The following is a 21921-nucleotide window of genomic DNA, read 5'->3' as shown; positions in this document are numbered from 1 at the left end:
CAATCATTATTTTTATTTTTAAAGAAAATGAAAACACAACAGAAAACGTACTTTGTTTGCAAAAACATAAAGATCTTTTCAGAATAGAAAGATGAAAATATTATGGGGAAACCGGAAGGGTGAATTAACTTTTGTTAATTTTTAAGATATAAAAATACAATATGATTTGTATGTTATTGCTTGGATTATTTCCAATCCTCAATAATGTCCAGAGGCATAATAATATGCGTGTGCGTGTGTACACATGTAACTAGTTGCGGAATGAGAGAATTAAATAAAATGACAAGCTCCTAACATTATACTTACGAGCTCTTTGATGCTGCCCAGCTCCATCCCCTTCATGCTATTTATCTTTTACAAGCTTCTCCGTGTCAAAAGGGAAATTCAGATTTTAGATTAAATAGAACAGGCATAATTCCAACAACGCCTGAATTTTACCATTAAAAACTAGATTCGTCAGTTTTATATATATATATATATAGAGAGAGAGAGAGAGAGAGAAACCAGACCTTACAAATTTATATGAGAACAAACCTACAATATTTTCTAATTTCTCACCACTTGCGATGCTTGAACTGTTGCAATTAGTTGAGCAATAACATTTGCATACTGAACAGCTGTATGTTGAGAAGTATAATGGTCTGAGAGACCATACTCCGAGAAGTTTGGTACCATATGCATAAACTGACCTGGCAATGATCTTTTTGACAAAGCTTCTAGCCATATTTCAAGGAACTCATCCATGATTGGCCTGGCTTTTTCCATTGAAGAAATTGGAAGATACTCCACCTGAAATATAAAATAAAACAACCAATCACTTCTGTTACCGTTACTCTTATGGATTTACTTCACTAGCCAGGACATTTTGCAATCTTAATGATACAGGGAGCTTAGACAGAGAACAAATTATTAATAGCCTATAAGAAGTGCTATATGCATATCCCCAAATCTCCATCTAACAGAGGCAACTTCAGTCAGAACCGCTACATTTACAGTATCGTCTAACAAAAGTAACATGTGGCATTATGTACTCGGGTTCATAGTGAAAGACACAAACATCGGTACCAAAGAAAATGAATTATAATCACCGCCTATAAAATAGTCTGCGCCCATCACACTAACATATTACATAAACCAATCAGATTTTCCATTCAAGACGATACTATGTGAAAGTTTAAAAAGAAACAAATATTTTTAATCAATTAGATCAACAAATTAATTTAATTTCAATACCTCCATAACTATTCCCCTCAAATTCTCAGAATGAGTAGGCGCTACTTTTCCTACTCTTAGTTGAAAGTCACCAAGCTGATACTGAAACCCCTGTGCATTTCCATAAGACAAACCTTACAGCCACAAGTTTAGCAGGACTCAATTTAGAAACACTAACTATTGAATTTGAAAAATAAAGTAAAAAATAACCCCATAATCAAACCTCAAAAATAAGTGCCACTCTTGATTTGTAAGATTGCAACTTCTCCATTATCATCTGAATTGAGGAATCTGCCTCCAGAACTATCCTCTGGGCTCTGATCATGAAGTAATACTTGTTTGGCTGCTCTTGTAAAGATATTCCCAGAAAATCTCGTGGGAACTCAGATGCCATTGACTGGTCTAGTATACATATCAGAATAAATGTTTAAACATGGCAAACTCCAAAAAGGAGGAAAAACTAATGTGAAATGAAAAATATAAAATTTTAGTAACCTTTTAACATGGGTTTGTAAAATGTCAGAGTAGCTTTCCATCTTCCTTCTTTAACCCCATTAATGCTCTCAACTGATTGTGATACTTCATTGAGGATTTGGCTGTTCACAGTTGATCCTTGGTTGGGTTGCCAATGCAAAACCCTAGATTGAAAAAAAAAAAGAGCAAACAAAATACTCAACTCAGTAAATTTAAAAAAAAAAATTCTTTCTAATGAGAATTGAAATTACTTTCAGTCTATGTTTGGAATATATGAAATTCATTTTTGTAATTCATTTGAAAATTCCCACTTATTTTAACTACAAAAGAATATAAATTTCTTACAGAGTGATAAAAAAAACTACCTAGATAATTTCAAATGGAATGAGAATAAATTTTATATTCTACCAACCTTAGGAGAATTTAAATTTTATTGCCTCAATTCCAATCAGAATTTTCTAGGAAACTTTTTTTTATTATTTCGCAAAGAATTTGCATTATTCATAATAGTTAAATAAGTGTAATTCTCAAATAAATTTCACAAACAAAATTCATTTATTCAAAACATAGCCTTATCTTATTATTTTGGGTTAAATTTACCATTTCACTGGCATCTTTGCTGCAGTAGCTAATCCCAGGGACTTCCTAACGATGTTGGTAAACCCTTCTACAGAAATCATTCGGCACATTGATGAGAACAACATTAATAGAAATATATTTTGTGAATGGAAACCTCTATACTACAAACTCAAAAACATAATATGCAAACTAACTAAAGCTTTACAAATCCAAGGTACGTATTTATACAGACATGTTTTACAAGTCATTCATGCTATTCATGAAAAATACATAACGAAGACATACAATACAAGAAAGGACCAAGCAACTGAATAAATCTGTGAGTTATTAACAAATACAGGTTATATACTTACAGTTAAAAAAATCCAAATCTTATTTCAAAAAAAAATTACAAATAGTGTATTCATTTACAGGAAAATTCCATAAGCTGATGTCACAAAGGAAATATCACCAACCAGCACAAAATGATTGCAAGCAGTTGAAATAAAAGCAACTCAAGTAAATCTCTCTACACTGACTTCTATGCATGTAAACAAACAGGGAAACAGTATGGTCATGCAACTTCAATACACTTGCTACCTTCACCAGATATATCCATGGCTTTCAAAAGCAATACAAGGAGTCCTACAAAATGTAATCATAGCTACTTCAATCTCCGCCAAAATAGAACAAATAACAGGTAGACAATAAATAAAGAACTTGAGAATAAGAAAAAACTTCTCTTTCCTTCTCACTCTACCTTTTAACCAAATTCCCTCACATATTCTATGAGCAAGTGACCGAAATTCAGCTTCTGCACTACTTCGTGACACAACATATTGTTTCTTACTCCACCAAGTGACTAAGTTTCCCCAAACATAAGTACAGTACTCAGATGTAGATCTTTTGTCAGTTATAGAACCCGCCCAATTAGCATCTGTGTAGATTTCAATATTCCTATTCATTGTTTTTTGGAAAAATAGTCCTTATCCTAGAGTTTTCTTAAGGTATCTTAAGATCCGATATACCATATTCATATGAATATCAGTAGGTTGATTCATGAATTGACTTGCAGTACTTACAGCAAAACTGATGTCAGGTCTAGTATGAGTAAGATATATAAGTTTGCCCACAAGTCTCTGATATCTTTCTTTATCAACCGGCTTACCCTTTTTAAATCTAACTTTTGTAGTTGTTTCCATGGAAGTTTCTGCTGGTTTACACCCGAGCATCCCTATTTCTTTTAGCAGGTCAAGAACACATTTCCTTTGTGACACAGATATCCTTTTTTTAGAACGACCAAATTCCATTCCCAGAAAATACCTGAGTGCTCCAAGATCTTTTATCTCAAACTCCGTAGCAAGAAAACTTTTGAGTTTTTGAATTTCCTCTATGTTATCACCTATTAAAATAATATCATCAACATAAACAATTATGATAGCTTTCTTATCAGAGGCACTGTTCTTGACAAACAAAGTATGATCAGACTGACATTGCTCATAACCCATATGTTTAACTATTTTGGTAAATCTGTCAAACCAATCTCTCAGATATTGTTTTAAACCATAGAGTGCCTTTTTGAGTTTGCATACCTTGTGAGTTTTATATGTGGTCTCAAGGCCTGGAGGAACTTATATATATACCTCTTCTTCTAACTCTCCATTGAGAAATGCATTTTTTACATCAAGTTGACAGAGATGCCAATTAAGATTAGAGGCAAGAGAGAGTAATATTCGAATAGTGTAGTGCTTAGCCACTGGGGCGAATGTCTCTTGATAATCTATCCCATAGGATTGAGTAAAACCTTTAGCTACTAGACGAGCTTTGTACCGATTCACACTTCTATCAGGATTGTGTTTTACAGTAAATACTCATTTGCACCCAACTTTATGTTTTCCTGGTGGAAGTTCTGTCAGTTCCCAAGTCTTATTCTTTTCAAGAGCCCTAATCTATTCTTGCATAGCACCTCTCCACATTGGCAATGCAAAGGCTTCATGAATGGTTTTAGGTTCAGTGGGGCTGCCATCAAGTTTGCTTATATATGCATGATATTTTGAGGACAAATTGCTGAAGAAATGTAATCCTGTATAGAGTGTTTAGTACAAGATCAAGTTCCTTTCCGCAAAGCAATAGGTAACTCAGTATCATGATCAATAATAGTAACCGTATTAGAAATTGTGTCTGAAAACTCATTACCTGATGTGTTCTTACTGTTTGGAACTGGAATAGACTCATGACAATGTGTAATTGGTTCCGAATCTTTATTAACGGGAGTTTTGTGTCTCCTAATATAAACACGTAACTCTTTGTTGATAGTAGTAAGTATAGGTTCAGTTTCAGATTCTTTGATACTGGTTTCAAGAAAATTTGGTGAGTACTCGGGAATAGTGAAGGGAGAAAAAGTGAGAGGTTGTGTACTTATATCTCATACTTGATATTCCTGATTAGAACTCTCCCCCTGAATATCAGTAGTGGTATAGAAGGATTGGTTTTCAAAAAAAGTGACATCCATAGTGTTGTAAAAATGACGGGTCTTGGGACAAAAACATTTGTATTCTTTTTGACTTGATGAATATCCAACAAAAACACATTTAATGACCCGTGGGTCAAGTGAGGTGAGTATGAATATGAACATATGCGGAATAACTAAAAACTTTATAGGGAAGAGTATGAAGAATATAAGATTACGAAAAGGTCCTGAGGAGAGTATCATAGGGTATTCGAAATGAGAGAGTTCAGCAGGGCATACGGTTTATCAGGTATGCAGTGGTGAGAACAGCCTCTCCGCAAAGAAATTTTGGAAGGTAGGTAGCGAACATGATTGATCGGGCTACTTTAAGAATGTGTCTATTTTTTCGTTCAATTATGCTATTTTATTGTAGAGTATTGACACAGGAACTTTGATGGATAATGCCATAGTCAAAAAAATATTGACTCAAAGTAGTTTCAAAGTATTCACACCCATTGTCTGACCTCACTACTTGAATGTTGATGTGAAATTGATTTTGAATCATAATGTGAAATTTTTTAAAAATCTGGCCAACTTCAAATTTTTCTTTCATGAGAAAAATCCAAATAATTCTAGTGTGATCATCAACAAAAGATACAAACCATTTTGTCCCGGTAATATTATTGACCCGAGAGGGACCCCATACATCACTATGAATTAATGAAAAATGTTTTGTGGATTTGTAAACAGAACTAGAAAATAAATTTTGAATATGTTTGGACAGCTGACATACTTCACATTGAAAGAAAGTTGGATTTTCATTTCGAAACAAAATAGGAAATAATTTTTTCAAGTACACGAAGTTAAGATGTCCTAAACAGTAATGTCATAACATGATAGGGCATTCCTTATTTAAGTTGTTTACAGATTTAGGATTAGTACATACTACATGATGAGTTTGTCTACTAAGAGAAGAGTTGTCAACTTGTAGTAGATAAAAACTCGAATCCATACTAACATTGCTAATCGTCTTTCCCGAGTCCAAGTCCTGAAATTCACACAGTTCAAAGTTAAATGTAGCCACACAATTCAAGTCATGTGATAATTTACTTACTGACAGGAGATTGCAATCCAAATTTGGAACATATAGCACAGAGTACAAAATTAACTTGCATGTCAGTGCAATTATTCTTGTTCCTTCGACTTGGGAGCTAGAGTCATCAGCAATTTTAACTGAGAATTTATTTCTGCACTTATTATATTCCTTGAATAATGAGATATCCCCGATCATATGATCGGAAGCACCTGAGTCAATAATCCATATTCCCCTTTTTGTGGAATAAGTTGAGAAACTAGAAAAATTACCTTTGTGAGCTGTAGAAGCATTACTGAAAACCATATTGGGTGAAAACAATTTTTGGAGGAGGCTGATTTGTTCAGGACTAAATAAGGGGCTTCCAATAGAAACAGCTGCAATGGATCCCTCCTCTGTTGAGATAAAATTGCCCCAATGAATTTCCTCCATTTCCTGCTTTCGTGTTTTCTTCTTCTCAACCGATTCCTTCTCAACTAGTTTCCCGTAAAGTTTCCAACATCTTCCACGAACGTGTCTCGGCTTCTTACAGTATTCACACCATAGCCGTCCCTTTCGCTCAGTCACCCGACTTGTGAGAACAGTACCAGTTTCGAGTGAGAGAGATATGCTTTCAACAAGGTTAGGGTTGAGTTGTGAGTCACCCATAATCACTTTCTTCCTGCTTTCTTCGAGTCGCACCTCCAAGAACACCTCTCTGATGTTCGGGAGAGGTTTGGTTCCAAAGATGCGTCCTCTTACCTCGTTGAGGTTTTTGTTCAATTCGAAAAGAAACTTGAAGATTCGTCTCTGTTCCACGATGATTCGGAATCTCCTGGCATCCTTTGGGCAGCTCCAAGCATGTTCCTCAAAAACATCAAGTTGCTGCCATTTTCGAGTAAGAAAATTGTAATATTGAGTTACTGTTTTTTCTTTTTAGCGTAGGTCGTGAAGGTTTGCTTCGAGTTCGAAGATGGCAGAAGTGTTATCGCGAGTGGAGTATAACTCACAAGCTGCGACCCAGATATCGTGCGCAGTCTCATAAAGGAGGAAATTTTCGCCAATCTCAGTGGTCATTGAGTTCACCAACCAAGACATAACAAGATTGTTCTCAACTTTCCATATCCGAGCATTTGGATCGTTCGTGGGAGGAGGTGAGAGCTCTCCAGTGAGATATTCATCTCGGCCTCTCCCTCAGATAAACATCAACACCGAGAACGACCACTGAAGATAGTTACTGCCATTTAGTCGATGGCCAATAATGAAATATGGAGCCTGATCAGCCAGAGCATGGCGGTCAGGCACCAGAAAAAGAACTTCGGGCGAAGAAGGGATCTGCTCATCCATTGCCTATTGAATGCAAGAGGGATGCTGAAGAATTTGGATCAGATTTGCTCTGATACCATGAAGAACTTGAGAATAAGAAAAAATTTCTCTTTCCTTCTCACTCTACTTTTTATTCATCGATAATCAGCAACATTTTATAAGCAAAGGAAGGAAGAAAAGACAAAAACTAACAAACTTCCTTAGTGGAAGGGGAAAAACAGCACAACCTGACAGAAACCATTTTGTTATATTGACAGGTTGTAAAAAAAAAAAAAATATAGGAAAAATAATTCTACAATAAACTTTCAAGAATTTCAGCAGGAAAAAAAAAGACTTTTGAGAATCCAATTCTGTCATTGTAACACATCACAATGTGACTTCAGAGACTCTCAGAAAAATTACAGAGTTGTCTGCCAATAATCTAATTCCATATTGGGATTAGTCACCCATGAATTTATTTGATTTTAAGCTACTCTTTCACGAAAGTAGGTTCTGAACAATAAACAGGATACAAAAGTGTTTTGCTATTATGGTCCCAGGATCTGGTCATGGAATGTCATATGTCGAAACTAGGATTTGGGACTATTAGAGAGAACACACTTATCCCCAAAGCTAAAGGACTATAAATAGGGATAATCATAAGCATGGATTATCCCCCTAACCCACTCCATCCAGGCAAGTAAAAATCTGAAATGGATGGGGTATGGAGAGGTTATGGTAAAGTTACAAATCCACAATGAATGTAGAGCATATATAGATTTAATGATATACCTGCCCCAAACCCGCCCATCTTGCCTTACCACATATATGGTTAACAAGACGTTATTTTTATTTTTATCTTTAATTCTACTCAAAAATTCAAATTTTGAATAATAAATATATAACATTGTGCACTTATAATTTTTTTTGGGAAATAAACAAGTATACTTATAATGTTATTTTATATTTATTATTGAATGGATTATGTTTAAATATTATTTTAAGTTATCTCTTGTTTCGATCAACACAATCTTTTATTTAAGTTCTAATTATTTATTTATATATCTTATAAGATTTTCTAAAATTAAAAATAAAATAAATATAGCAATGAGAGGTAGAAAGATCTACACGTGGGGCAAGTGGTAGATAAATAACTTTTTACTAAAACGGCGGGCATAGGTATAGTGGATCATTCCCAATATCACATGCATAAAAAATTTTAGAAACAAACAAAAGATGTATACATAATGTGTGTATCTTTTTTGAGACAATGTTATAGGTTGGACTTTGGAGTTTCATCATAAACACAAATAGCGGTATAATGATAACATGGAAGGTAGTGTATAATCAAGTATAGAACCAAAATTAAAAGCAGAAACTGACAATTAAAGGCAAGCCAAAATGATAACCCAGACTATGTAATCTTGATACCAATATTCAAAAGCCAAGAGCTAGAGTACCACCAGAACCCACATTCCGAAATTAAAAGTGCCATGCTAAATCCAATGCTTAAAACAAGACAGGATAAAAGTCAGAACAGAACTAAATGAATGACCTCTTAATAGACTTGTGACAAGCTAACTACGGTATTCTGAACAGAATAACAGTAATATCGAACCATTGTGCCTGGACTTAGAGCTTCAGTGAATAGAAATAAAAGAAAACAAAGTCCTCAAATCAATATGGCAATACCAATAACAAACAGTGAGAATAATTCCAGTAACTTATGAACAAATTGCATGACCTGCATCAAGACAAATTTAATACAGCTTCACAAAAGCAAAATGATGAAGCAAGATGCAGTAATATCAATTCCCCTCTAAATAATGTGATAAACAAGATTCCAGCTATCAACAGTTATTCTAATTCCTCATCATCCTCAGCAATTGGCAGAATAAATTCAGTTCCATACTCAAATCATTCAAACAGCAAGCATATTGCTTCTCGAAATCGAAAAGTTCCAAGACCTCACAAGAAGAATTGTAGATTATTGCAACACCCCGAGTTGTTATGAAAACTTTTCAAAAAAAAAACTCATGGAAGTAGGAGCCAATTAAGTTGATTAGAGGTATCCTATAAGGCGAAGTGAGCCATTTACTGCTGATACACTGGTTACGTCTAAATCCTAGGGGACATAACTTGGACTTTTGACAACCTTTCCTTGCATTTTAAGCTCAATGTAAAACCCAGTCTGTTAAGAGAACCTAGTCACCACCAAAACTATCGGTTACCTATAAACACCCTCCAACAGCAACCCCCTTATTGTCAACTCCCACTCACAATATCCCCATCAAGGATGGCTCAGTATCCATCAACTTCAGCCCCAAGGATTACAAATGCTCTTAATGTCTTTGCCATGATCTTTCAAGGACCAGTCCTACCACTCATTGCTTCCATGACCACAAAATAATCCTCAAAGAAGGCTCTCAACCAGTTTACATCTGCCTTACAGATATGACAGCGACCAAAAGCTAATTACTGAACAACTAATAACTGAGATGCTACTAACCGATCATTGAAGAGAACCCTTATGCATCACCGTGGTCCTTGTCAAGAAAAAAGGATTAAATGCTATAATCATCAACGGCACCAGGCAAAAAACACCAAAAGAAAAGGAAAATTTTTATTTTCAAAACCTTTGGGATTTTAAAAATAAAGGAGTCGAACACTAATCTTATTGGAAGCAAGATCAGACACTAAAAACTTGCACTGGTTCAAATCAACTACCTAGGTCAAAATACATTTTCATTTACTTGACTTCGGATAAGTTGCAAAGATTTATCGGTATCATACACAGGTGCAAGTGTGTAAGGATGATATTCATAAATCCAATTATGTTACATACTTTACAAACTATATTAGGGAGAGGGGAATGAAAATGCATGCTAGCAAAAATCAAACAAAAGAGGGCAAAAGTTGGTCTTCCTTTTGTCTCTCCTTTCTTTCATTGCTCGCTTTCAATTTCTCATGAAAATTCCAAGTACAAATTGCCATTGAATCTTAACATATTTTCCTAAATTACAAATTAAAATGCGTGCATACATAACAGTCAAATCTTAACATATTTTTTCTTTTTGAGGAATTTAACATAAACAAAACACATTGTACTGCATTCAGAAAATGAGCATCCAATTGGAAAATGTTACTCATGCTTAATTCATAATCACATAATTTGTGAATATCAGTAAATGCATAAGCTTTAAACAAACAAAAACCATTGGCTCATTTAACTGTCAAATTACCCTAGTTTGAACTGAAAATTCACTCTCAATGATTTGATTATAATAGCGAATGAGACTTGAGGATGCCACTAAAGTGACCTATGTGCAGAATCTGGCTTACCCCAATTTCAAATGGTCAACCAGCATTTACCAACAAACACCCCTATTTTCAATCAAACAAAACGTGAAGATGGATAATCAATATTCAACAGGCGCCGAATTAAATTTTAATTAAGCAGGCCATTTATGTCAGATCAAACCGAGAATCAGTATATACAGATGGATAGAACAGGTTTACAAGGAATAAATCCATAACTTTCGTCCAGAAACTTAAAACAGAATAAAATCAGAACAGAACCAAAGAAACAGGACCAGAGGGACTTTTCTTAAACCTTAACAGAGCTGATGAGGACGAGAGTTTAGAATCAACATTCTCCATTCATCTTTAAAGGTTTCAGCACATAATATAATCTCGAGGTAACATTAGAAGAAAGGAAAAGAAAGAGTAGAATCAAACTATACCGTTTTGAGCAAACTCACAGCCTTATCCAGTCCTTAACCCTTCCTTTCAATTCATTCTACCACTGTTTCCTCTCTAATGTCAACCCAAAAGGAACCCGAAACTACCCTATATTTCCAGAATCAATTACTCTTTCTTCTTCTGTTTCTTTTTTTTTTCTTCTCCTCTGTTTCTCTTCCTCTATCTCCTCATTTGCACTCTTCGCCTCTATTTTTTTCCTTCACAGAAAAACCCCTCTTCTAACTCTCAAAACGTTCACAAAAAGCCCTTAAAACACTCTCCCAAAACCTGTCTTCTTCTCTGTTTTCTTTTTCCTAAAATCCGTCCCCCTTAGCTCTTGCCTCGGCTCCTTTTATAGCCAAGTTCATCAGCAACCGCGCTCCAGATCGACTGCTCCCCTCCCTTCGTGCTGGTCCTTTACTCTCTCACGCCATCGCCTGCATTCCTTCTTCATCGCCATGCTCTATTGCGTCTGACTTGATATCTCCTAGAAGCGTCAATCTATTATCATCACGCCTGCTTCATCGATCTTTCACGTTTCTTCCACTCGGCTCTTCAGCTAGTGAATTTCACCTACTCCCTGCTTTACCCTAAAAATGGAAAACAAAACCCAAGCTTCCTGTTGATGAAGGAAGAACCGAAGAAGGAAGTTAGAACCTCACCGTTTGGGAAAGCATTGTCTGGAATGTCGTGTGGGCTAAGCTGAAGAAGAGGACGAGGAAAAGAGGCTCGGGCTACGCTACTTTCAGGCCCGGCCGCGCGAGAAGAAAAGAAGAGGTGGAAGAATGAAGAAAACAAATGGGCTGGGTGTGTTGTTCGGCCTACTGGGTTTAAATAAAATTAAAATTAGGAGGGGAAAACTTTCCGCCAATGCTTTTACATACATATATATAATACGATATTTAACTAATTTAAATAGTTTTTTGTTTTGATTTCGTTTTTTAATTTTTTCTTTCATTCTTTCTTTTTTTCCCTCTTCATTTTATGCTCTTCTTTCATTTTGTATATTTTTATTAATTATAGAATAAAATAAAATAAAATGAATAAAAGATTGCAAAATTAGGATATTTTCCTTTGATTTCCATTTTAATTTTAATTAGGATATGATACATTGAAGGCCCACTATTAACTTGTGGCAATGCACACGGACTTATCAATACTCCTCATCTTTTCAAAGTCGTACGAATTATTTGTTCAAGTCCTATTGAATATAGTTTGTGTTTATTTGTTCTACTAATATTTTAATTTGCAATAGTAACAATGAATAGCATCTCGACCATCTTGGTAAGGTACTTAAACTATTATTTGTTATGAACAAATTCCAATTGGGGACCTTTCATTATGTCTTCAAGGGAATGGTAGCAACATATAAAAAAGATTGAAGTTATCCAGTACTGACCCCAAATTAGAAACTAGATATAAAAAAGATTGAAGTTATTCAGTACTGACCCCGAGTTATAAACTACAGATTGATAGGTCTTACGAATTACTACTAACGAGTTATTCATAATTATAACTCTATAAAGCATCATCTTGTTTAATTAATGAAAAAGACTCATTTAAATGGTTATGGAAGTATAAAGGGCATTTGAACGATTTAAACAGACCATGATTATAACCCTTGTCTTGTAAGTACCTAACTTCAATAAATCCTCTATAGCTTATAGAGATGCCTCATGAGCAACAATTGGGTCAATCCTTATGCAACAAGATTTCTGTGGCATATATAAGTAGGGCACTGGCTCCTAAATCACTTTGTAATTGTATAAGATAATATTTGTTATTCTGTTTTCAGTTAAAAATTCATTAATAAGATTGATCAACAAAGTCTAGAATATCTTTTGGAGCAAAAAAGTGTCTAAAACTAGTCAAACCACTAAGATAGTTAAGAAATGTTAAAATTATTGCAAATATACTCTTATGAATATTATAGGCAAAATTGTTAAAACACATTCTTGATGTTCCCACCAAACAGACTAGGTAGAAAAGATACGTGTAAGTTATTAAGTTAATTTCATTTATAGCCACTAATTTCATATTTGCAAGACCATGTCAATCATCCCAGATACTCTTTTATACAAGGATTACTTAGTGCAAAGACAAATTAGTTAAGATAATGACACCACCCTCAAGTAAGAAATGTTGCATCAATATCATACTAGTCCTATATGAGAAAATGTGTAAACTACTGTCAAAAAAGTCTCATTCACACTCTATTAAAAGGGATTATAGAGGAGTTTAAGAACTTTATTAGATCTTACTCTAATTGTCTTAAAGGAAAAACACATTTTTCAAGCTTATTATGGCTTACTGCAATTATTATCATTATTTTTGGGTGTTTTTACTCACATATATAAGCATTTCATTGAAGACCTTTCTGCAGCTTAAAAGAAATATATTATCTTTATAATGGTAGACTAGCTAGAAATATGCATATTTCATAGGTCTTGATAATCCTTTTACAATAGAATAGTGGACTTATCATTCTTAAAATAATTTCAACCTCCACGAAGAACCAAATACAATATTATGTGATTGGTACTCAGTTTTTATTAATAAATTTTGAAAAAAACAATTTCGCTTCCATGGATTGAGATCCATATGTCTCTACTCATCAGCCACAAATGACTATCATGTAGAAGCTGTCAATCGATATATAAAATATAATATATAGCCATGGAAAACTACAAAGTGTATTATAAATATATATATATACAACTGTATTGTGTCTACAATATATATAATCTACATAATATATATATTACATACATATAGTTAAGGTTTAATAAATCCAACTTTTAGTGCCTAAGTTTGCAATAAAATGATATTAAAGCAAGAATATACCTTCAGCTCTGCCAGAACTCCAATTGCCACTGTGTCCCTTAAGAGGAAACCCTTTTAGGGTTTTTCACATGTCGGCTGAAAAAAAAAAATTAAGGTTTTGATGGGTGGAAGAGGGGTTTATATACCCTGATTAGATAGATGCACTTACACCTATTTTGTGCTATAGCACAGCCCACGTATGCAAACTACTACAACAAAATTAAAACTCATAAGACTTCTACTTACCCATGCAAGACAACTCTTTTACTTGGTCTCTCATTTGTATTTCAACTAAGATTCAAATATCTTTTTTGTTGGTCATATACACAAACCTTAATTTTTTCCTGATTCTAATAATGAAGTAACTGTTTGTGTCTAAATTTGCAATAAAATGATATTGAAACAAGCATATACCTTTAGCTCCGCTAGAACTCCAGTTGTCATCATCCTGCAAGAAAAAACTAAGGCTTCGATAAGTGAAAGAGGGGTTTATATACCCCATTTAGATGGATGCACTTACACCCAAGCTACACCACTACACAACCCACACATCAAACTAGTACAACAAACTTAAAACTCATAAGACTTATATTTAATCGTGCAAGACAACTCCTTTATTCAGTCTCTTTTTTCTATTTCAACTAAGTATTTAAATACCTTCTTCATTGGACATAGACACAAAACCCTAATTTTTCCTTAATTCCTTCTTCTTTTTGCTTTTCCAGGATTTAATTTTCATCGATTTCAAAAGCCTTTTTCCTTATTTTTTACTTTTATTCCCTATTTTCTACATTAAATTTGGATGCTCAAATTTCTCCTAATTTATTAATTTAATTGACTTTTTAGTAGCTTTAACCATATCAAACTTTGTTTGTTCATCTTCCCTTCAAAGACTCTCTTCCAACAATACAAAATCAACACCGTCTTCCATTACTACTATTAGTTTAAGGCTTGTCCATGTGGGCTTTGGATCGATAAGGATAGAGAGATTTTGGGATTTTATTTCTGATTGAACCTTAATTCTCAAAATAGCTAGATGAGGTCAAATATTGTTAATATTATCTTAGTTTAATTGAAAAAAATCTTCTAAAAATTCACTAAGCATCCTAAAGAATCTTAACATCCAAGCCTTTAGAGGGGTTCTATCAACTTTAACCCAAACAACCTCGTATGTTTCTTCATCTTCACAACCCCAACATTTCAAATTTAGAAAACCATCTTTCTAAGCATTTTCAACCAAATAGTTTATCATCTTATATTTCAGAATCAAAAATCAACAAGATGTCATCATATAACTTGATAAGTCCCTACACTTCTTTAATCTGGCTACAAATTTATTTTCTTGAAACATTCAAATCTAGGTTCTTCTTCAATGATCTAACAACACAAGAGTTAAGCTAAGTACATTATCTTAAACATGAATTAAAGCTCATTATTTTGAAGATAAGCTATAATGTCACTTAAAGGCCTTCTTTTTCCCTAGTAATACCTTGGTTTGATTATTCCCACAAGCTAAAACTTTTATACACCTCCTTTTCACCATATTTAAATTAGGCCCAAACTAAATAGCTACTAACTCATTGAAATTCTTTGTTATTTGGCCTGAAGTCCCTTTGGTATTTTTTGGCTTCTCCATTCCCCCAGTAGGATGCACTAGGACTCTTTCTCTGTCTGATAAGATATCATTAGCTTTCAAGATAGCTCTTTCTTTGTTTTTGTTTCCCATAACAGATTAATCTAAATAAGGTGATTCTTTTCAGCCTTTTCTTATTTGACAGAAAAACACTTCAAAAATTTTTATAATTCTTAAAAAATTGCTATAATTGATCATATGAAATAGAACCGTGAATTTTTTTGTCAATACTAAAGATAGTTTCTTGTTGTCGAATCCTCTATGAGCAAAATAACTAGAACAACTGAATTTAGAGTACTTATTCCTAACCTTATGACACACTTGACCTCGTTTGAGATTTGAAGAAACTTGAACGCTCTCTCCCTCTTCTAGAGCTTCTCTCTTTTTTCTCGTTAATTTCTCTCGATAAAACTATGCATGCATTAAATTAATTATGAAAATAATTTTTTTTTTTAATAATGTAACTTAATGTAGGGAAGATTAGACCGGGGCTTATATATCTATGAATATACCTATGTATTTTTTGTTATCAATGAATTAATAAATTTTAATTGATATTTTTAAAGCTATTTAAATAATACTTATTTAAACTCATAACCATTAATCTATATGTACTAAAATATTTAGTAATTACAATTAATAATTTTCTTAACTTACATAATATTTACTTATTTATAAACAAGAGCATGCATACAAATTTATTATGATTAGTAAGTAGTTCATACATGATATCATTTAATAGTAGATAATTCAATAAGATATCACAAATTACTATTTGAATGACTCTATCTATGTAGTAATTTTTATTTTAAAATGTTATTTATTAAAAACCATTTAAGTTGACTTTCAAGATAGAACATCCAATATAAAATAATATGAGAATTATAGGAGTATCTGTATATGAACATTGTTTGAAGCATTATAAAATATATATACATTCCATGTATTTTCGTATTAGACACTACTATTGTTTATTTATTTATTTCAAATATTTTTAACTGCTTTTTTATCCCAACAAAAAATACATTAGATACTTTTAAATTTTAACAAAATATAAAAATGTAATTTTCAAAGTATATTTTGGAGTTTAATTATTCTCCGAAACAATTTCAGTAGAAATTTTAAAACAATTGAAATTTTTTTTCTTGAGTATTTAAGTCAACATTCAACATGATAATGCCTTAACTGGACTTATAGATTGTATTCATTTAATTTTCCCTTCTTTACATCCCTAAAGAAAAAGGGTAAAGTTAAGATTACACATATAAATAGGGGTTGATAAACAAAAAAGTCTTAACCATTCAATTCTGCGTTTTCTGCAAACTATTTAAAAATTCAAAATGCAAATTCCTTCTAAACAAATATTTTTGTGTTATCATCATGTCAATTAAATTAAGATAATGTTAATATACAATTTCTGTCACCTAAACTAGTTTTCAAAAAATTGCCATGTCTATATTAAATCATAGTTTAAGTCTATATCAAAGACTAGAAAAGCTAAAATTTGATATAAAAATAGAATCGAAATGGCTGTTCAGTGATTCTAAACCCTAAAGATGTGAGTAAATCTCAATTCAATTCTTCCCTCGTGAAGCAAACCTGTTTCCAGGTTTAAGTATCTCAAACAAAACAAAGATTAAATCAAAATTTTCTGAAGATAATAGCAGACAGAAAGGTCAACATAATCATTTCTTTGTATGAGTATAATTATTTTTTACTAATAAAGAATGTGTTAATCAAATAAAGGCTGATTGCTAGCCTCTTTTTAGAAAGTATGAAATCCAACAAATAATCCAGAGTAATGTAGGGCAAAAGCTATCAGAAATCTTCCGTACTATTCAAAACAGAGTCAATATCTGGGGTCACTATGGCACGGTTGTTGAGCTCCCCAACAACGCAGCAGTGCTTCTCTGTGGTATTAATGGTCGCTACATCCTGTGCAAAGACGCAATTCAAACCTGGGTTTACCTGCATCCATCACATAATTTTAATAGTAATAAGAATTGGCACCAAAATGCAAATTCCAAATTTTGGTGCAAATAATGATGTGGTCTTCTACTATGGGTAAATGATCCAATTATCTGCTAAAAGCTAAAGGAATTCAATATGGTTTTTAGTGTTTAACCTTATCTATTCATGAAGATATACAAAAGTTTATGCACTAATGTCTCATATGTTTCCATATGCATCATTAGACTAGTTTCAGTACAAGGTCCACTCACATCATAAAGGGTGTCACCAAGCTTCAACTTGACAGCCCCACTTTTATACACCAACATTTTACCCATTAATCCTGCTGGCAAATCATCTAACCCGCATGTCTTCTCTGTTGTGCGTGCCCCACCAGATGGCCTTGAGCTATCACCCACCTCATGCCCGTTAGCCTTTGCAGGCCGTTTCAACAAGGGGAGAGTTGGTGGTAACTGAAGAAATAACATTTTTGGTTCTGCATTATCCTCCTGCCAAGGACCCTCAAAAAGGTGTTAACTAAGTTCTATAAATGCTCATTATTTAAGCTTTACTGGTAAGGCCACTAACCATTAGACCAAGCTCCAAGGCTGGATTTACTGAACTTTCATTATAAACTGCAGTCTCTGTCACTTCCCCAAATTCCTCCTCATCAAGAATTTCTACAAATAACACATGCAATTAAACATACTATTCAAATAAAACTGTATAGCATAGTAGATCACAAGGTCTAATCATAATATTATAGCATAGAATAAAACTTCAGTCTGTATATAACTAAATGAATGCAGTATTGACATATGCATATGCTGCAGGCAAAAAAAATTAGTGTTATCAAATTGTATTGCATTGCCTTCTATAGCAATAAGTGGCTCATGGTATGGAAAGATATGGGTCTAGGGATAGATACAGTCATGTTGTAATAATGTGGTTTACTGGTTAGTGTAATCCTGCTATATCTCTAAATAATAAAACTATATATTATAACTATATCTAATTTCAAACTAAATCCAATTTTGAAACTAAAATAACTAATATAACTGATAACATAGATGCCAAGTTCAGAAAGATATTACTTTGAAAATCATAAAGTAGACAAAAGGAGTAGAGAAGATACCTGGATTTCCTGAATAAGGTCTCCTTAAAGGAAGAGTTACAGGATAATAACTGTAATAGTCCTACAGTAATAGCCAAAAACACAGAAAAGGAAGTCAGAGTTAGTAGAGTCAGTCAGCTTGCTGGATTTGGTCGGAGTATAGGCTTTACATACCCACGGTTCTTTGTATTCTTTCATCTGGCTTGCACCTAAGGCATAAGCATAGCTAGTGTCAGGCACCTATACATATACTCAGCTACCAACTGGAAATCAGATAACATTATTTCCAACTATAGCTTACAATATGAACCTGAATAATTGCTACTACTCCCACCCTTGGGAACGCCATGTTTCATGGAAGTTGCTGCCCCTCCAAACCCAAAAGCTATTTGTGAAGCTGCAACTGCATATTTAAGGACAAAATGGATAAACATACTAGAGTTCCTGTAGTTGTGCATAAAATGCCATACACCATCAATCATCACACCAATGCATATTTTCAGCTATTTTGCAAGTTTGGGATCCAGGGATGTGTGCACTTTTTGAGTTAAAAAATTATGAAATCCATTTCACAAAATGGATGCATTTAATACTCTTACACATAGACATATAGCTCTTGGAAATATTATCACAAAAAAAAATACGATCATTCATACAACCATATTGGAAAAGTGACAAGAGTATTACAACCATATAGCTCTGTTCTATAGGTCTTTGGCATAGGGCATAGAATAATTTACAGCCATCATTTTAGGGCAAGAGAAAGAAACTATATCCCACTCGTTCTGCTCCTAGGTTCGTCATAGTACGAGTTTTTGTCAGTCAAAAGCATTATTCTACAAGTAGCAGTAGCAGTTTGATGTCATTCATGCTTTTCCCCTCCAGTCTTCAACTTATTATCTAGGAGCCAGAGCTCAAGCGACAATCAGACTTGTCCATCAAATGCAAAGCTGCATTTCTTTCATATATTGACACCAATGTTGGGGATGAAGAATAACTTCTAAATATTGGTTCATATTACTAGCTTCAATAAAAAGAAAATGAAGTTCATTGATATTTAAAGCTATAGGAGGAAGACTGAAATGTCAGCTAGGTAACCTGAATATGAGACAAAAAATATTAAAAAAAAAAAGATCAAATAATACAAATATTATTGAAAGATGCATAAGATAACAGTAAGGAACTAACCCTTTTTTTCAACTTTAGGCCTTGCATTCATGGAACATTCCTGTGGAAGAAGATAAAACATGAGAACAAGCAATAGAAAACTTATCAATGCACACTAATAAGAACAAACTACATTTATTCTGCGCAGCAAATCCATGGCCTGGGCAGTATTATCGTTTCCAGTAGCCTCACTGTAACAAAAACAAAATGGTGATACAGAAGTTAAAGTGGAGTTGGTCAAATAAACTACCTTTGTGTTAGCATATAAAAAAACAGAACGTACGTCTTAACTTCAGGCTTCGGCGCTCGACACGGGGGAGCTTTGGGTGCAAATCTCATCTGCAGCAGATTAAACCAATCTATCAGAATATCAAGCAGGAAAAGACACTATATTCAATCAACTGAAGAGGAAGCATGAAAACAGACCTTCCTGGGTGCATTAGTTTTATTGTTAAGCGATCCTGGATCCATCCTTCTCAATATAGATCTTCAAATGACAAAAGAAAGCAGAGTTACTAAGTAGTTATTCATTGAATCCTTGTAGCATGCCTACTTTTCTATTTCAACACATACAGATCCAAGCAAATCTAGAATGAAACAAAAATTCATACAAATGAGTAGAAGATGATTACAATATGGAGTTGCCCTAACCCTGGTCACAGCAGGCTTAGAATGCAAAATTAGAAATGGTCTAAATAGACAAAATGAATAAGAAAAATCAAGCACAATATAGGAAGGAACCAGGCACCTATATCATCGGGTTAATTCTTGATTAGGGCCTAAAGTAAAGTGCATTAGCTAGGTTTTTACGTGCATGTGAAATCCACAAGATCAAATTTCCAAAAAAGGTAAAAAATTTCAAAAAACTCCTAGATCACGTAATTGGGGAATATGAATATGGGAGAGGTCCTGAACTATAGAAAGTCTTTTCCTTTCTCCCAAAAGAACTTTTCTCGACTGAGTCCTGAACGATGGGGAGTCTTCATTTCAATGCCAATGTTCGTTATTAGGCTCTAGTTGATCTCAACTTATTCTCAAAAACAAATGCATGCAAGTGCGAACAACAAAAGGAGGGGAAGAAAAAATCAAAAGGAACACGAGGTAAAAAGAATCACTTATGTTTATTTCCCCCTGAAGTAAAATGAAGCAAATACACAATATACAAACTACATATATACATATAATAGCCACATTCATTTTACTCACGATTCAAATATCAACTTCGAGTGTACGGTAATGTACAAAACAAATCATGAGATCAATACTAAAAAATGAATAGAATCTGAACGTAGATGATAACATGCCTTTAGCTTTAACTGGCAAGAACAATGCCATATTAAGTAACCCAAATCCTCAAACCCCGAGTCCATTTCTATGCTTAATCTAAACCACAAGCAATACAAAGTTTACACGATTTTCAAAGTTCGAACTAAAATTTAAATGGAACAAGATTATCCCCAGAGGACATATGAATGGAGAATGGCATAAAAGAGCAAGAACATATTTGAAAAAGAGGAAAACGAGAGTTAGGGATTGAAAAAACACCTGCTAGAAGTAAACGAGAGATATTGCGTGTGGAGGTCTAGAGCGTGAGGTCCTAAGAAAGTGAACCGCTGTGAGACCTGTCTGCTTCGGCCTCTCTTTCTTCAAATCAAACAGATGACACGGTTGGAGAGAGTGAGGGAGCGATGCAGAGTTAGGGGGAAGGGGGAAGGGGGAAGGGAGAAGGGAAGGGAAGGGAAGGGAAGCAGAGAGAGGAGCAACCGCTGCCTGTGATCAGTGAAGAAGAGAGCTCAAATATAAATATGCAAGGGTTTGAGGAAAAAGGGAAGAAAATTATTCTTTTATTATTTCTTCTTTCCTGTTTTGTTCTCTTTTCTTTTTTTATTTTTGAAAAGAAACTCTCTTTTCTTCGGTTTTCTCTCTTTTTGCATTTATTATTTTTTAATTATTTCTTTTTTATAAAAAAAAAATGTAAAACTCAAAATTAGATTTAAATTATAAAATTATAAGAAATTGCTAAAAGTAAGATATGAAGATCCGTGATGGTTTAAGAATAGAAAATATGAAGAACTTTGGACTTTATTTCCTATAAAAACTATTCTCTAATCTACAATTTAGAAATTTTAAATTAATTTTGAAAATAAATTGTTTGTTGGTGGCAAAAAATTATTTTCTAAAAATTAAAACTATAAAAGCCGCAGCTAGTAAATTTATTCTCTCTTAACAATATTTTTACATTAGTTGTTATTTTATTATTTTAATATAGATAATGATAAATTAATCACTTCAATTCAATATGAAAAAAAATTATTTGCGCATTTTATATAATACTTAAGTGTTGTAACTGCCCCGAACTTAAAAATAAATAAAATTATAAATTGAATACAGAAGCGGAATAATAGAATTAGGGTTTACATTCC

At 33.5% G+C, this 21921-nt stretch overlaps 2 protein-coding genes across 4 annotated transcripts; both read right to left on the bottom strand.

The window, feature by feature from the left end:
* Positions 1–415: 415 nt before the first annotated feature.
* Positions 416–11511, bottom strand: LOC110826108 (mediator of RNA polymerase II transcription subunit 20a). Its single transcript, XM_022056701.2, has 6 exons — positions 10814–11511; positions 2287–2353; positions 1708–1850; positions 1436–1614; positions 1234–1323; positions 416–789 (listed from the first exon to the last, which is right to left on the bottom strand). Exons 2-6 carry the CDS (start codon positions 2298–2300, stop codon positions 547–549), a joined length of 669 nt encoding a protein of 222 aa, XP_021912393.1. The 5' UTR covers positions 2301–2353; positions 10814–11511; the 3' UTR covers positions 416–546.
* Positions 11512–16930: 5419 nt separating this feature from the next.
* On the bottom strand, positions 16931–21335 carry LOC110826110 (RNA polymerase III RPC4). 3 transcript variants are annotated; one of them, XM_088208177.1, is made up of 11 exons: positions 21044–21335; positions 19925–19985; positions 19782–19837; positions 19632–19689; positions 19520–19559; positions 18633–18734; positions 18506–18540; positions 18353–18413; positions 17806–17897; positions 17490–17690; positions 16931–17235 (listed from the first exon to the last, which is right to left on the bottom strand). In XM_088208177.1, exons 2-11 carry the CDS (start codon positions 19967–19969, stop codon positions 17086–17088), a joined length of 840 nt encoding a protein of 279 aa, XP_088064303.1. In that variant the 5' UTR covers positions 19970–19985; positions 21044–21335; the 3' UTR covers positions 16931–17085. The 3 variants fall into 3 exon arrangements, with proteins under 3 accessions (XP_088064303.1, XP_088064301.1, XP_088064302.1); XM_088208175.1 differs by having other exon boundaries at positions 17490–17726; positions 21044–21330; XM_088208176.1 differs by having other exon boundaries at positions 17490–17726; positions 18642–18734; positions 21044–21329.
* Between the last annotated feature and the right edge of the window lie 586 nt (positions 21336–21921).

Source organism: Carica papaya, chromosome 7 (genome assembly GCF_054855325.1).
Source record: "Carica papaya isolate Zhongbai chromosome 7, ASM5485532v1, whole genome shotgun sequence".
In the NCBI taxonomy this organism is placed as follows: Eukaryota; Viridiplantae; Streptophyta; class Magnoliopsida; order Brassicales; family Caricaceae; genus Carica; species Carica papaya.
This window is presented reverse-complemented; position numbering and strand designations above follow the sequence as displayed.